The sequence below is a fragment of the Bombus vancouverensis genome, chromosome 15, assembly GCF_051014615.1.
Source record: "Bombus vancouverensis nearcticus chromosome 15, iyBomVanc1_principal, whole genome shotgun sequence".
Taxonomy (NCBI): domain Eukaryota; kingdom Metazoa; phylum Arthropoda; class Insecta; order Hymenoptera; family Apidae; genus Bombus; species Bombus vancouverensis.
In genome coordinates this window covers 1,376,900-1,394,584 of record NC_134925.1, presented here as the reverse complement: position 1 = coordinate 1,394,584, position 17,685 = coordinate 1,376,900, and the positions used below count along the sequence as shown (strand labels likewise).

At 34.9% G+C, this 17,685-nt stretch overlaps 3 protein-coding genes across 3 annotated transcripts; all 3 read left to right on the top strand.

Moving 5' to 3' along the window:
* Positions 1–261: 261 nt before the first annotated feature.
* LOC117164377 (odorant receptor 4-like) lies at positions 262–2,970 on the top strand. Its single transcript, XM_033347379.2, has 6 exons — positions 262–628; positions 1,115–1,367; positions 1,555–1,658; positions 1,756–2,091; positions 2,470–2,745; positions 2,887–2,970. Exons 1-6 carry the CDS (start codon positions 434–436, stop codon positions 2,953–2,955), a joined length of 1,233 nt encoding a protein of 410 aa, XP_033203270.2. The 5' UTR covers positions 262–433; the 3' UTR covers positions 2,956–2,970.
* A 712-nt stretch (positions 2,971–3,682) lies between these two features.
* Positions 3,683–10,942, top strand: LOC117164341 (uncharacterized). The gene is made up of 12 exons (XM_076625071.1): positions 3,683–3,877; positions 4,368–4,620; positions 5,262–5,365; positions 5,638–5,970; positions 6,055–6,330; positions 6,467–6,531; positions 8,619–8,838; positions 9,141–9,393; positions 9,683–9,786; positions 9,881–10,195; positions 10,475–10,750; positions 10,874–10,942. The coding sequence occupies exons 1-12, from the start codon at positions 3,683–3,685 to the stop codon at positions 10,940–10,942; spliced, it is 2,463 nt and encodes an 820-aa protein (XP_076481186.1).
* Positions 10,943–12,038: 1,096 nt separating this feature from the next.
* Positions 12,039–16,574, top strand: LOC117164340 (odorant receptor 4-like). Its single transcript, XM_033347293.2, has 6 exons — positions 12,039–12,233; positions 12,653–12,905; positions 15,335–15,438; positions 15,680–16,012; positions 16,097–16,372; positions 16,506–16,574. The coding sequence occupies exons 1-6, from the start codon at positions 12,039–12,041 to the stop codon at positions 16,572–16,574; spliced, it is 1,230 nt and encodes a 409-aa protein (XP_033203184.1).
* Positions 16,575–17,685: the final 1,111 nt, after the last annotated feature.

Genomic DNA, 17,685 nt, shown 5'->3' with positions numbered 1-17,685 from the left:
AAATTATAGACAACTTTCTTAAGTCGTATGCCTCATTTAGCAAGATAAATTTTCCTTTGGCAAAACGAAACAGCTGTCGAACAGCACTTCGATTTCACAGAGGGTCTCGTAACCCCGGAATAATGTATAACTCGATCGATCGCATCCACTCGTTGTTCATTCGGAACAAAGAATAGTAATCCTGGGCTATCGTGATCGAACGTTCGCTCCTTTCTTTTCTTTCGTTCTTTCTCGTCATTTCTTTTCCGGAACATCAAATAACGGTGCATCAATGATAATAATAAAATAGATACAAAGTACGCTATCGGTGAATGAAAGGATGCCAATACATCAAAGCGACTGATCGTCTCTAATACGTTGCAATAATCGATGTAGACCGTGTACAAGTGTACCAGTTCAATGTCCTAACATACCAGAATATTAGCAGTACGATATGAGATTTCTGAAGAGCCACGACATATCTATCAGCTTGACATCGACTTTTATGAAACTCGTTGGATTATGGACGTCGAAAAACCAATCGGAACGACGTGTCAGACTTATTACGCAGATTTACACGTTCGCGATTATTCTCTTTGCTCTATGGTTAGAGCTTACGGATATTTATTATTCTTTCGGTGATCTGAGTGTAAGTATTCGAACAATTATCTTTACCGAGATATTTGAAGAGAGATAAATCGCGATGAACGATACAGTTGCGGACTAAATTTCTGTAATATTCCAGTTTCATTTCAAGTTACAGAAGCTAATAAGTCAATATGCAAAACAAAATTCATTGATTATTTCTGGAATAAAACGCAAGACATTGTGATAAAAAGAACTATGCAATTTACAATATGTTAACACAGTTATAAAACTTGTAGCATAATTTGATTATCATTTAACACAATTACAATGTACTAATTCTTGAATTCTGAAAAAATTCTTATTTCTTGAAAAAACTTATTTTTCCCATAAAACGGTTGTTTTCTCATAAATTTGTAATATCGTGGCTTGTGCCCTGTTTTCTCGTTTGTCGTATCTAATTTGGATTAACAAAAGATTTATATAACGCACAAGTGAAATAGAATCCATCCGTAGTTCTATATTTTCTAGACATTCTCTGTGCTTACAGACCTGCCTTTACAACGTGTGCAACATTTTGGCGGTCCTAATGCCTCTTCTGAAGATGACAGTATTGCTTGCGCATAAACAAGAACTTTTTCATTTAATCACATATACGCAACGAAAATTTTGGCACGAGAATTACGATGAGTACGAGAAAAGGATTTATATAGACTGCAAACGCAAATGTACCGTCTTTGTTTGTTTCGTAATATTCACCACCAAAGCGACCCTTATTTGTTACGCCCTTAGTCCAATTATTGGTAAGTCACTTAATCTTAAATTGGAATTTCTATTCTTTTATTTCTTATCCAAAAGAGCACAAAAATATCTAAGTGTAATCTATGGCAGATTCAGAAGGTTAATTGAATTGTTGTTGAACTTTCTTCAATACTATATATTTTCTACTGAATATTTACAAAGAATTATACCATTCTGTATCTATTCCAGAAAATATTGGAAGGAACGAGTCAGCCAGAGAATTTCTATTTAATATGTGGATTGATCTACCACTGACAATGTCCCCATACTATGAAATGACATTCATGTTACAGGTACCGGATCGCTTCTTTTTCCTAATGCTCAACGTATTTAATATTATCAAATTTAATACCAGTAACAAACTTAATGGAAATCTTTATATACCCACAGCTCCTGACATTGTACCATATTGGAGTCGGCTATTTCTGTTTCGACAATCTATTATGCGTCATGAATCTACACTTGGCTACTCAATTTCAAATACTGCAATATAAAATGTCCCGCATGACCGATTTAACGAATAAAGAGAAGGGAGAAACAAATCCACAATTGTTCTCAGGATCATCGACAAAGAAATATTACACCGTCTTTAAGAAGTATGTTCAACAACATCAAGCTCTCATATCTTATTGTGGAAAACTGGAATCGGTATTTAATTTGCCTGTTTTGGCGCAAGTGCTGGCGTTCAGCTTGGTAATGTGTCTCGATGGGTACCAGATACTTATGGTGAGTGTAACGCATTCATATCAATTATTCGTTTTTACATTCCTACATCTCAGAGAGTGTCACGAAAATGTACAGAATACATACCATATACGAGAATATACAAACTAATCAGACTACGGCACTCTCTATAACATTTAGTCGATGGAATAACTGTTTACCTAAAGTACCCTAGTTCCGTCTTTATAATTTTATTCGGGCAAATATCGAATTTACATAAATATCTGCGGTCTAGAATAGACCATATATTGTACTTACTATGACGATTATGGCAAATCACACGTCGTCTGTAAAAAGTGTCTATATCGAACATTTAAAAATTATGAGCACTGTTCATACTTCAGACAAGCTTTTACGCGCTAATAACGCATCTTTTCGCAGCCAGGGGCACCTACCAGAACACGTTTCATCTTCAGCTTCCAATTAATAGCCTGTCTATGCCAATTACTGATGTTCACCTACAGCTGTGACTGCATCATGCAAGAAAGCACGAGCGTAGCTTTGGCAGTGTATAAAGGACCTTGGTCATTTTTGCCTGCAACCGAAAGCGGTATGATGATGCGAAAAGACTTGATACTCGTTACTATAAGATCTGGCGTACCTTGTTGCATAACAGGCTATGGATTCTTCGTCGTGTCTCTAGAGACATACACTCGGGTAATTGAAATGTCGTGGCATTTGTCAGAATTGCAGCGATTGATAAATTTGACTGCGTAAAACTGTACAGTGTACGAAAATGTAAAAAAGTACAAAAAATACACGTCGGATATCTGTTGCTTATACGTATTATTGTTACAGGTTTTAAGTACTGCGGTATCATATTTCACACTGTTAAGACAAACTACACAGGAGACCCTCAATTCGTAATATACATATTTCACTTGCAAGTATACAGAATGTATATAGAATGTAAAATAGTAACAGATGATGAAATATCTAATGGGCGCTGCTGCAAAGCGAAATAAAACTACAATGAAAAATAAAAAGAATTACATTTGAAGTTTGGTTCGTTATACGTTGACGCTTAAAAGTCGAGTTACACTCATATTCAATCATCAAAATAATCCATATTCATAAATCCATTCGGTCGCATATTGCCGCTCGGTGTTCTTCTACAACACGAACACGCGAACAAGTGTGTATAAATTTCTTATTATTTTTATAAGAACCACTATTCGGTAATTTCGATTGGAACTTTCACATCCACTACTTGCCTTCGTATCCTTCTACCAACTGTCTTGTCAAATAATCCAGCTATAGTATATTTTTTCGAGAGTTAAAAGTGGTTAAATGCATCGGATCGGTGCAGTAGAACATAATGACAGAGTAATACGCACAAACTGTAAATAATAAAAGAAAAATTGATCAACGAACAAATACGTCTTTTGCGACAAATGCATCTTTTGTATATGTTTTCCGCTATACCGAAGGGTAGCAATCAACTTTTTCCTTTTTGCACCATTCCTGTCAGAATGGTGTAAGGATGACAAGGGCGAAGAATGATTTCCAATCAACGTGACACCTGTTATTACGATGATTCATATGCACTAGAGCACGCGCGAGCGACAACTTTAGACACTATCCAGCCGACACCATGCAAACGGAATTAGACTTGGACATGTCGATGGTCTTGTCAAAGTTTTTCTTGAGGAGCATCGGCTTGTGGATATCCGAAAATTCCGCAGAAGAACGTCGGATGAAAATAATGATCATCTATACAGTATTGCATTCGATATTTGCTACAGTCGAAATTACCAGAGATTTCTACTTCACTATATTTTACAAAGGCGTGAGTATATTTAACTGGTTTAGTTGTGTTAAATAAAATTGTGTATGTGCTATATTATGAAATAAATATTGTAGCATTCCAAATATGTAATAATAATAATTCATTATGTATATAGAAACGAAATGAGTGATAACGTCAGGTTCTGAAAAATATTAAGCAATTGTTACGACCATCTTTCTATTTATTATTAAATTATATAAACAAAAAATACATATTGATCTCTTGATGCCATTTATGGGGATTGTTTCTAATTGTCACGTACCTTCATCGTCCGTTTATATTTAATGAATAAAAAGTGTGAAAGTCACGATATACACAATATTTGTTAATTTAATCTAATATTTAAAATCGTTCGCGACATATAACATTGGATAATAGTTTATGACACGAGTAATTTAGTTAAAACTCTATGAAACGTACAAACAGCTATAGTTATAAAAGAATTCGTAATAATTGATAATAATTTCGTAATAATTCGTAATAATTTCAGGATATTCTTTACGTTACTACCAACATATTAACCGTGACAATGGGTTTAATCAAGATATGTATCATAATGGCGCATAAAGAGGAATTTATAAATCTGATCGTGTACGTGCGACAACATTTTTGGAATGTTAAGTACAATTTTCGCGAGAAAGAAATTTTGGATGATTGCAGAAAAACTTGCACCTTCTTCGTCTGTTCCGTCACCATCATGGGTGCATGTGCTATAGTAGCTTATCTAATAACACCGGTTATTGGTAGGTTCTATTGCTCCATTATTCTGTTATCCTATTCGCTAATAGTGTGCTGTAGATCTTTAATTCAAGTCGCGAATGCTTTACGTGGATGTACGTAATATCGACGTGCTATGTATGTACAGGATGTTTCCGTAATTTTAGTTCAAGCTATCGGGATTCTTTATGCAGAAATAGATCGCAAAAGAGGAGTAATATTTTTTCGTCAACACGAGCAGAAAGACAAGTTGGTTACCTCGAAACTTGCAATTAGTACACGGGCATCTGACGGATCTTCAAACACATTTTTCTCGAAATCGAAGCCTTAAACGAAAAAATATTATTCCTTGTTTTCGGTTAATTTTTACCTGTAGAATTACTACCAGATCGCTTGTACCAAGATTTTAGAGACGCTCTGTATATAGATAATAGGATACTTCCCCCAGAAATTTTCATACTATTTTATCACATAATTTAAAAAACTTTTTTTTTAAACAACCTTGATTCGGTATTGTTACATTAAAATGTACTATGATTGTGTATACTGTCAAATATTTCTCTACTGTAAAAAACTAAAAATTTGGTAAATACAAAAATGTACCTGACGATAAATAAGCGAAACATTTAGTATAGAGAAAAGTATATCATCTAAGCGTTTGTTGCAGCAAATGCCGGGAAAAATAATTCCGAAAGAGTATTGCCATTCAACATATGGCTAAATTTGCCAGTATCTATGTCGCCTTACTACGAAATGATATTCACTCTACAGGTATTTTAGATTCTCGCAATTTTTCGAACGATTGTTATTGTAGCTGGTTGCATTACATGCTTACATTTACTATATTAAACTTACAACACAATGACATAAACTGGGATATCCGCATCTGTGGAACTGCAACGTGTGACAATTAGTTGAAATACGACGCTGGTATCTAAAGATAACTATAGAAATGATGCGATATCTCTGACACGATTTTGCAAAAACCAATAGACTTTTTCCGTGGGCTGTAACAGGGGAAGTAATTTTTGTACTTTTTGCAGATGATAAATATGTATCAAATAGCTGTCACCTACTTTTGCTTCGATAATATTTTCTGCATTCTGGCCATACATTTGGCTGGTCAGTTTCGCATACTTCGATACAGGTTTTCAAAACTGTGCGATATAGAACATCAGATAAACGAGAAGGATATGGAATTGAAGATAACAAACTATGCGCATACGTTTTATAAACAATTGAAGATGTACGTTCGACACCACCAGGAACTGATCAACTTTTGCGACAGGCTTGAAAACGTGTATACGATGTTGATACTTGGACAAGTGTTGGTATTTAGTGTGTTAATTTGCCTGTTTGCTTATCAAGGATTATTGGTTAGTGTTTACATGCTATAAACATTCCCATCAGCGGTATTTGTTAATTGTTTGGGACTTTCTAAATGCTTAGTTTGCTCTTAGGCTGCTGCCCCTCTGGCGAGACGCTCGATTTTCATCTTTCATTTAATCGGATCAATGGCGTTATTGTTTATGTTCACCTATAGCTGTGACGGTGTGATAGAACACAGTGAGAAAGTTGCTATAGGAGCATATTCAGCGCTGTGGACGATCATGCCAATGAACAAATCTGGAAAGATGCTTCGAAACGATCTAATAATGGTGATTGAGCGATCAAGAAGAGTTTGTTGTCTCACCGCGAACAGATTTTTCCCTGTATCGTTAGAAACTTATAACAAGGTAGATATAGTACATATATATATACAACAAATACACGTTACGATCTATGAAATTTAATGTACAGGACAAATTTTTAAACACTAGGAAATTGTAATTTTCGATATCGTGAAATAATTTGTTTATTAATATTTTGCAGATCTTATCTACCGCAGCATCATATTTCACATTACTAAGAAATCATTTAGAAAACGAAACTGAAAACTGATTGGTAAAAGCAAACCTCCAACCAATTCGGTAAAATATTCGTAGACAATTACTTATGATAGTATTCAAAAGAATTGTATAGATACATCTATTAAAAAAAGATAAACCGTTGAATAGAAAATAACCGATAACTAAACATATGTATAATCAACTAGAGTCGCTCGCTTATGACTTTGCTGGCACAGTACCTATTTGAATGTATTTTTATTATCCCTTGTTTGTACACCATTTAAATGTTGAATTTCGTAAAACGCTCGAACAGGTATTTGTTCATTTTTAACGAGAAGTTCATACGTCGAATGTCTCGTCCCCCGACTAGCAATTCGTGAAATATATCCTTAAAAAGATGTTATCTCGTTTTTTGCCCTTTATGATCTGTATCCAGAAATCCTTTCTTATTCCACGCCTACGTCATAAAAGAAGTATATATATATATACAGGGTGGTTGGTAACTGGTGGTACAAGCGGAAAGGGGGTGATTCTACGCGAAAAAAGAAGTCGAAAATATAGAATAAAAATTTTTTTTTAATTTTTCCATCGAGACAACGATCTACAGTGAGATCCGTTGTAACGTACCGCACGCGTACCGAGCGAAAATTCAAAGTCGATTTTCTCGAAAACAAAGCCTCAAACGAAAAATTTTTATTCTATATTTTCGACTTCTTTTTTCGCATAGAATCACCCCCTTTCCGTTTGTACCACCAGTTACCAACCACCCTGTATATACAGGGTGAGTCATTAAAAACTACCACCTGTAGCAATTATCTGTCGACTTCATCAAAAAGCGTTTAAAGTATGGTATTGAAGCAGCCTAGTCAGACGTGTACATACTCTAGTATCTTATACTTTTTGACACGTTAAGATAATTAGTCGATTCAGTTGGACATTCTTTACAAAACAGTATTAATTAATTTATACCGAAAAACCATTAATTCAGCAGATATTTTAAGTTTAATTTATCCAATTTAATGTACGAAAGGTAAGGACGATGTAAACGCAATAATACAGCTTCGCGTCTTTTCTCGTCTCTTCCATACATTAAATTTAACGAATTACAGTTAAAATAAACTAGCGCTCTGTGTGTATAAATACATAAGTTAGGATCTTTCAGTAAAAAATGTCCAACTAGATCGGCTAACGTTATAAAAGATACATGGTGGCTATTAAAAGCTTCAAAGTTAACTTGATATCTCAAAACATAGGGTATTAGATAATCAACTCGTATACTCGTCTGACCAGGCTCCTTAAATACAGTAAACTTCGCTGCAAACATTTTTTAATCAAGTCGATAGATAACGAATTTTTTGAGGTGGTAGCTTTTGCTATCTCGTTCATAACGTTTTCAGCGTAAATTCATTCTATGTCAAAATTACGAATTCCATTCGGTACTCTGAAAATCATATGGCGTCTAATTTTTCCATATAAAATATCATTACATATTAATTGCCTTCATTTTTGTAACTTTAGTTGTAGGTACTTAAAGATAGTATAGTTTATACGTATTATAGTCGGCAAATAATGAGATGTGTGTTCCTGTTACAAAATGTGCGTGCTAATACAGAGGATATATGAAACTGCGTACCTGGTATAGTATATCGCTACAGAATTACGTGATATTCATTTTGCAATGAAGGTAACAGCTTGATCATTCTCAAACGAAATCATCTTTATACACTACGTCGTGATTCTACATTCAGAGACAACGACGTAGTATTATACTTTCCAACTGTACTTTTTCTCTAAGTAATCATACGTTATAGCACAATTTTTACTTCTGGCGACCAAGTAATCAATATGTGAAAAATTGCTAGTTGCACATGCACTGTAGGGGGTAATAATCGCACACGCCCCCTCTCAAGCACACGTGATACACCAATTCATATATTTTTCATGTTTGTCAATTTCTTATTTGTTTCTGCCACCGTATCGCTTCCACTCTACGCGGAAAAGTTCGCTTTAAGTAAGATACGTATCTATTATCAAGCGATCGAATGTCTCGATAGATCAAAGCGATGTCACTTCAAGTCACCTTTTCGCCAGGAACCTTTTCTCGCTAAATTTTCTAGCTGTCGCATGATTTAAAGATCAAGATCGAGAAAAACGATCGTCATGCATACGACACGATACACGGATATCTCAATCACGTTGTCGCAGTTTCTATTAAAACTCGCGGGTGTCTGGATGACAGTGAATAACGCCGAAGAACGTCGAAGAAGACTCACTATGGCGTTTACTGCCGTTATACATGTTTACGGATTATATCTAAATCTCGGCGATGCTTATTACACGTGGAACGATTTGAGCGTGAGTATAAAGATCTGTCGCTGTCTTAAGATTGTTATTTTTCGAAAGTCATAGATATACTTTTCATTTAGAAATCAACTTAAATTTTTATACGAATGCATTATAAATTTAATTACAGAGAAAATAATTAAGGTGAATACCGAATCTACCTAATTGTTTTTATAAAGTTTAATAGAAAACTGCAAGAAATATATTAATACGGCAATCGTATTACGAAAATGTTTAAAAGATTTATAGAGAGAAACAAATTCTATCGATGTTCCGACTGGTTTACTATATATAAAATGAATTAACTTTTTCAGCATTGTACCTTCTTGCTCTCTAATACATTATGCATCATATTGGCGATGTTCAAGCTTTTGATATTAAATTTTCGCAGAACGGAATTTAAGGATTTAGTTTTATTTGCACAAGAAAATTTTTGGCATTTCAAGTACGACCATGATGAGAAAATACTTTTCATGAAGTGCCGAAAATTGTGCAAGCTGTGGACCATAACGGCATGCTCTTTCACGCAAGCCTCCTTGGCATTTTACATAATTACGCCAATCTGCGGTGAGCATGCATATTTAAAGATCTTCGTTTCTACACAAAATAAATAAATTAGTCTCGAATAAAAACAATTCTATAGCTTTACGATCCAACGATATTAACAATCAAAATACATGCTTTACCTTCTTCACCGTATCCTTCAAAATAATCAAATTAGTTAACAATTAATAAACAATTGACAAAATCTCCATCGAGTCAACCCTGATTCTGAAAGAAATCACAAATATGTGCGAACTAATTAATAAAACGTACGAAATCGAAGCTTCAGAATTCATGCTCCATTGTGTTTCAGCGAATATCGGAAAAAACAAATCGGATAGGGTACTTCCGTTCAAAATGTGGGTCGATCTGCCGCTAAGCGTGACACCGTATTACGAAATAATGTTCGTTATTCAGGTATCGTATATCTCCTCCATTTCTGAATATATTTAAATAGCGAACTCAGCGAATACAACGATAATTTTACTATGGAAGATCACTGTTTACCCAGCTAGCGACTGTGCAACAAATCGGTGTAACGTATTTGTGCAACGACAACTTCTTATGCATACTGAATATGCACGTGATCTGCCAATTCCGCATGCTCCATAACAGACTTTTGAATTTATGGAAGATCATCGACCAGAAAACGGATAAGATCGATTACGCCGACAAGTGCTACATAGCGTTGAAAAAATGCATTCGGCAGCATCAGTCGTTGATCAAATTCTGCGAGAAGCTCGAGTATGTTAATACTTTTCCGATCTTCGGCCATGTAGTGGTCTTTAGCTTGCTAATGTGCTTCGACACGTACGAGATACTTTTGGTACGTTGGATTTACTTACAGTATGGTAGTGGATTCGTTTTTAAATACGATTTGTTCGAAATACGATATATGGCAAGTTTTATTGTTTCACTGTTACGTAAGAATCGTTAAATAGCATGAGTAATTTAACTTTGGTTTATGTCCTTCTCGAAATTTCCTAAACTTATCTCTTTACCTAGAAACGAAATGCTCGTTTCAAGTATTATATATTCGACAGTTATACCAGCTACATCAGAACGATTTCGATATGAATAAACGAGTATTATATTATGTATACAGGCAAATGTATCCACTGGTACACGACTGATCTTCGTGTTCCACATGGTCGGTAGCTTTATCCATATAATTTTCTTCACGTACACTTGCCACGGTTTAATAGAGGAAAGTTCGAATATTAGCTTGGCAACGTACTCAGGCTGGTGGACGATTCTGCCAATGACCGAAACTGGCAGAATGTTACGAGAAGACGTGAAGGTGATGATGATGAAATCAATGCGACCATGCTACCTGTCCGCTGGTGGATTTTTTCCTATATCTTTGGAAACATCTACCGCGGTACGTAATCCATTTCGTATTTAACCCCATTCATCCCGGAAATATCGCTTTTTGCAACGCATTACCAGAAATATATAAATTTTTAGATGAATCCTATGACGACACTAAAATTTTATGTTACAGTTGATGAGTACTACAATGTCATACTTTACGCTCATGAGGGAATCATCTGTGAAAAATGCGGATAAATAATCCATCATATATATACAAGTACCTATATCATGAAAATATTTGAATATATATGAATATACTTTAATATGTACTTGAAATATATGTTTCGGTAATAATAAAGATAAAGTTAATTAAAATCTTACATCGGAAATGAAAATTCTACACCAAGGGGACGTGGCGATTCTTGCATCGACATCGATATAGCGATAATCCAATATATATGTTTTCTTCTTTTGCTAATAAAATTATCGCTAACATTGATGAGACCCTTCTGATTTTAGTGAGACCGAACATGATATTGTTATAAAATTTGCTTGCTTTAATTTGGCTCGTGTTCTACGTTCGTTGCTGTCAGCAAAATACAAAGATTCCGAATAACTGGTCATTTGTTCTCCTTGAAAACCAAGGACTGGTACCTAACACTATAAACTACAGAATACACGCGTACATCATGCACGATAAATATATATACCACTAAAATGCGAAAAGTTATACAAAGAGATACTTACGAAATCTTCACGAATTCTATTCTTTTCTCTAAACGCAGCAACCATGATCGAATCCTTATCCGTACCCGTATTCAAAAATCTATTCAGCAGGAAACTCTCGTTAGGACTTCTTCCGTAACATGAACATAAGAACAAATAAATTTTGTATTTCCGTAACAACCATTACACGTTCCGATTTTAACAGCAATTTCTCGTAAGAGCGAAGGACGCAACGTTTAACGTTTGAAAACTCAATTGCAGTTCCTGATTGAAAAGTCTTAGATTAAAAAGTGACTGTGGTCTAAGACGTACGGGTCTCTGGAAATAATGAAAGAGATCAATCAACGAACAAATGTGTGATTACCTGCTACTTCCAAGCTTTTTTCATTTATTCATACAAAGGTAACAATCAAACATTAATTTCACTCCTTCTTTCACTTCTGTTTTCCTTCTACTCCTCTTCCGCTCCTCTTCCACTCCTCTTCCATTTCTCCTTCACTTCACTTGCAAGAGTGACAGCAGAAATTAATAAATCAAAGAAGCGCGTCACCTGTTATTATGATGATTCATATGTATTGGGGCATACGCGGTACGTGGCACGCGACAGCTTTAGACGTTGATCAGTCATCATGCTAATACAACGAGACTTGGACATATCAATGGTCCTGTCAACGTTTTTCTTGAGGAATATCGGTATATGGGTAACCGACTATCCCACGGGAGAACGTCGGATGAAAATAATGATCATTTACACAATATGGAATTCTATATTTGCCACGATCGTTATTACCAGAGATTTATATTTCACTGTGTTGTACAGAGGCGTGAGTATATTATTATGATGTATAGAAAAACGGGACGAGCAGTTGCGTTAGATTGGAAAACAATTTAGCAAGGACGGTCATTATCTTTCTAATTATTATTTAATCGTATAAGTAAAGCTCATGTATTGATTTCTCGTTGCCATCTACGGGGATTGTTTTTAATCGGCACCTATCTTTGATGTTCGTTTATATCGGATAATCAAAGAAGTCATTGGTAAAAACTTTCTCGGTTACCTCTATTTAATACATTAAAAATTTGAAATTCATGAGATACATTATATTTTCTAATTTAATCTACAATAATACTGAAAATCGTTCGTGACATATAACATTCGATAATAGTTTATGACACGTGTATTTCAATTAAAACTCTATGAAACGTACAGCTATAATTATAAAAAATTCATAATTCATTTCAGGATATTCTTTACGTCACTACCAACATATTAACCGTGACGATGGGTTTAATCAAGATATGTATCATAATGAAGCATAAAAAGGAATTTATAAAACTGATCGTGTACGTTCAACAACGTTTTTGGAATGTTAAGTACGATTTTCGCGAGAAAGAAATTTTGGATGATTGCAAGAAAACTTGCACCTTCTTCGTCTGTTCTGTCACCATCATGGGTACATTTGCTATACTAGCTTATCTAACAACACCGCTTATCGGTAGGTCAAAAATATTCTATTTGTTTACGGTGTGTTGCATTTTTTTATCCAAATTGTGCATGATTCGTGTGGATATACGTAATATTCACCCGGTATATATATATATATATATATGTCGGAGATGAAAGAACACCGGAGTCTTTGGAATTTTGATTAATCCCGCAACATTGTAACCTAGAGTCTACTATAGCTGTAATTAAACAATTGTAGTTATTCAATCCGATTGTAATTGTTCGAGAGTTGTGATAATGAGCTTGGGCTCGAGGCGACAGTCAATCGCCGAACGTAGCCGCGGTCACGGGATGAACGCTTTGTCTAACAAAGGCATGGAATAATTCTATAGCTCTCCTTAAAAAGGAAATAGTTGTAACACTCGACAGTAAACATTCCAACGGTCTCTGTCTCGTAGCTCGCCACACGCAGACCCTATTTTTCGAGTAAGATGATTGCCAGATGTCGATGCGTCTCCGCAGTACATGTTCAGCTAGCTGGAGGGCCCGTTATAAATCTTAAGATTTAGTCAACTAAAGTCCTTCAAACAGACAAACAGTCTTTGTCCCAACTACGGGAAAATAGGGGAGACCTATTTTTCAACGAGCGGCTCTCCCACTAGCAACTTTCCCTCGAGGGCGGCTAGCATCTTTTTCTAACCACCGATATGGAGATTGACCAATTAGCAGCAACGCCAATTTCCCTTACTTTCTGTACGAAGGCTTTTCTCGACGAATCCGATGATCTCGTGTCCTTAGACACACCCCATTATAGTTTTCCTCTGTGGCATCATCGGGACGGGAAAGGCATTCTCGCTCGCGATCTCTTTGATGAAAGGAGTAACCCTTTACGACCAGTGAATGTTACGCGTCCGACTTAGATTTTGTGAGTACGTTCATCTATCATCCCGTCGATCGCGGATTCGTTATTGAACCTAGGATCATTGTCATTAGTTTCTCGAGTACCTAACTACCACGGTTACTTGTCCGGTTCTATAATAATCGTATTTGCACTAGTCAATGTCTTCTCTATTGCATAACGACAGCGTGTAACCAAAACGAAGATTCATTTCACGCCCCTAACCCTAATTCTACTGTAAATCCGACATATATATATATATCTATAATATATATCTATATATATCTATAATATATATCTAATATATATCTATAATATATATATCTATATATATATATGTCGGGTTATCATTAGGATTTAAGGCGCGTAATGATTCTTCGTTTGAATTAGCCATTGTTTTACGAAACAGAGAATATATTTACGCGAATAAACAAGATTTTACAAAATATTATGAATAATGAGTTTAATAAATGATAAGATTAACAAACGATAAGTTTAACTAATAATTAGATTAAAGAATAATAAGTTTAACGAACAATAAGAGGAACGAATAATATGTCTTACGAATAATAAATTTAACGGATAATGAGATTAACGATTGATAGGTTTTACGAATAATGAATTTAATTAACGCTATTAACAATGTTCCGGGGTTCAAACGAATCCACGGTCAACGGGATAACTCTTTACTATGCGTAGAATAATTTTAAACACAAAAATACGATTGCTGAGACACTCGGTAAATTGCTCGATGTATCACTTTCCAAGGCGATCACACGAATGAATATCTGATGAAAATCTTTTTCGCTATACGACTGCATTTGTTTGTTATATGCTCGCTGGAGGCATCGAGAAGGTTCCAATCGTTGTTGCTAGGCAATTTCTGTCAAAAGTTTGTTGTATACTCTTTGGAAACATCGAAAAAGATCCAAACGCCGTTGCTAGGCAGTTTCTGTCTGGAGATTGATTCCTAATACAACGTGTGTCCCATTATATCGACATCTCTAAAGTACAATTCTATGTGATTTCTAGAGAGAACAATACAACCGATCCACACCTTCGTCAGGCAAAACGTTCATCCCGTGACCGTGGCTACGTTCGGCGACCAGTTGTCACCTCGAACCCACTTTCGCTTTCACAAATATCAAACAATTACAAATGACAATTGCTTAATTACAGTTATGATAAAATCTAGGCTAAAGCATTAGAAGACTTCCTCAAAATTGCAAAGGGAAGGCTCCGGTTTTCCTTTCATCTCCGACATATATATATATATATATATAGATATATAGATATATATATAGATAATAATATACTCCTTTCACAAATTCTCATACCATACATGTACATCAAATACATATACATCGATATACTATGTCGTATAACTAAAAACAATCTTTTCTCAAAAAAGAAATTTGATTCGGTGCTGCTATATTAAAATGTTTAACAATTGTGTATACTAATAAATATCTGTCTGCTGTAATAAGCTAAAAATTCGATAGGTACAATAATATACCTAACGATAAATAAGAAAACCATTCCATATGGGAAAAGGTATATCATCTTAGTGTTTGTTGCAGGAAATATTGGGAAAAATAAATCCGAAAGAGCATTTCCTTTCAACATGTGGCTGAATTTGCCAGTATCTATGTCGCCTTACTACGAAATAATATTTACTCTAGAGGTATTTTAGATTCTCGCAATTTTTCGAACGATTGTTATTGTAGCTGGTTGCATTACATGTTTATATTTACGCGGAAGTACAACCTGTGACAATTAGTTCAAGCTTCACCCTAGAATCCTCCACTTTCTATAAATCTACATGACCTTTCTTATCAATGACTAATCAATTTTTGCGATTTTGCAAAAACCAATAGATTTTTTCCACGGACTGTAACAGGGGAAATAATTTTTACTTTTTGCAGACGATAAGTATGTATTACGTATCGGTAAGCTATTTTTGCTTCGATAATGTTTTCTGCATCTTGGCCATACACTTGTCTGGTCAGTTTCGCATACTTCGATACAGGTTTTCAAAACTGTGTGACATGGAACGTCGGACGAAGGAAGATGATATGGAGTCGGCGTTAACAAGGCATGTGCATGTGTTTTACGAGAATTTGAAGGCATGCATTCGACACCATCAGGCACTCATCACTTTCTGCGACAGGCTTGAAAACGTGTACACGATGTTGATATTTGGACAAGTGTTGGTATTTAGTGTGTTAATTTGCCTGTTTGCTTATCAAGGATTATTGGTTAGTATTTACATGCTATAAACATTCCCGTCATCGGTATTTGTTAATTATTTGGGACTTTCTAAATGCTTAGTTTGCTCTTAGGCCGCTGCCCCTCTAGCGAGACGCTCGATTTTCATCTTTCTTTTAGTCGGCTCAATGGCTTTACTGTTTATGTTCACCTATAGCTGTGACAGTGTGATAGAACACAGTGAGAAAGTTGCTATAGGAGCATATTCAGCGCTGTGGACGATCATGCCAATGAACAAATCTGGGAAGATGCTTCGAAACGATCTAATAATGGTGATTGAGCGATCAAGACGAGTTTGTTGTCTCACCGCGAACAAATTTTTCCCTGTATCATTGGAAACTTATACCACGGTAAATATAATATCGAATCTACAATAAATACACGTTACGATCTATGAAATTTAAAGCATAGGGCAAATTTTTAGACACTAAGAAATTGCAATTTTCAATATCGTAAAATAATTTGTTTATTAACATTTTGCAGATTTTATCTACCGCAGTGTCATATTTCACTTTGTTGAGAAATCGTGTAGAAGACGAAACTATAAATTGATCGGTAAAAACAAATCTCCAATTGATTCAATAGATTGTTCTAAGAAAATTGCCTTTAGATATATATTGTACTATTCAGGCAAATTGTATATTTATCTGTTAACGAAAATAAATGAATTTTAGGAAAATAACTGATAATTTAATACATATATATAATGAATAATCAATGTGCAGCTTTTCCTATAGTACTTCAATGTCTTAATATATCAGCCAATCATTGACGACATATGAGCTTTTTTTAATATCTATAATAAATCTTAAATTAATTCGGTATCATAATGGTGAATTTCATTCACTACTCTAACAATCACAGTCGTTTAATTTTTCTATTTATTGCTATTGTCGATTTATTGCTATTTCTATTATTTTGAGTCATATATATTGGATCATATATTTGGAATCATATTTAGATTAGTCTTGAATAGTTTATGATAGTATAACTTACATATTATTGCCAGCAAATAGCGAAATGTATTTTCATGTGACAAAATGTATGTGTTAATACGTAGAAAATGCACGTACCTTCACTGTACTCATAAATTAAAGTGTATTTATCTTTAGTTAACATAGTCGAAATGTCGATCGAGTCAATTCTAATTCCGAAAGAATATTTTGAATAATCGATCATCTGTCCTCCTTCGAGTGTGTTCTTCGTTCAATACAAAGAACAGATCCTATGCATTATTATATACAAAACAAGCTGCAAAATGCACATGTGTATCATACGCAATAAAAGTACATAACACTGAAAAATTATAATAAAGATGTTTACAAAACAACCGACAAATAGTCTTTGTAAATTTTATTCCTTTATTCGCGAACAGCAATAAAAGAATGTTAGGTTAACAACCACTGTGTTCTTCGAACGTTCCCGGACAATAAAATTATCGATGTACCGCGTATGCTTTATCGTCTCCCCGAATACCACCATCCGTCTGAAATCGTGCATAATTTATCAATCCGATGCTTCTTCCCCTTTCCGTTTTACACCACAAGAGAGCAATTATAGTGACGTGTAAAATAACCAGTTGTCCACGAAACATAGCGGACATGCAAAACGAACGGGATAATCAAGATAAGTATGGAGACTCAGGTATGGTTAATAAAAAACC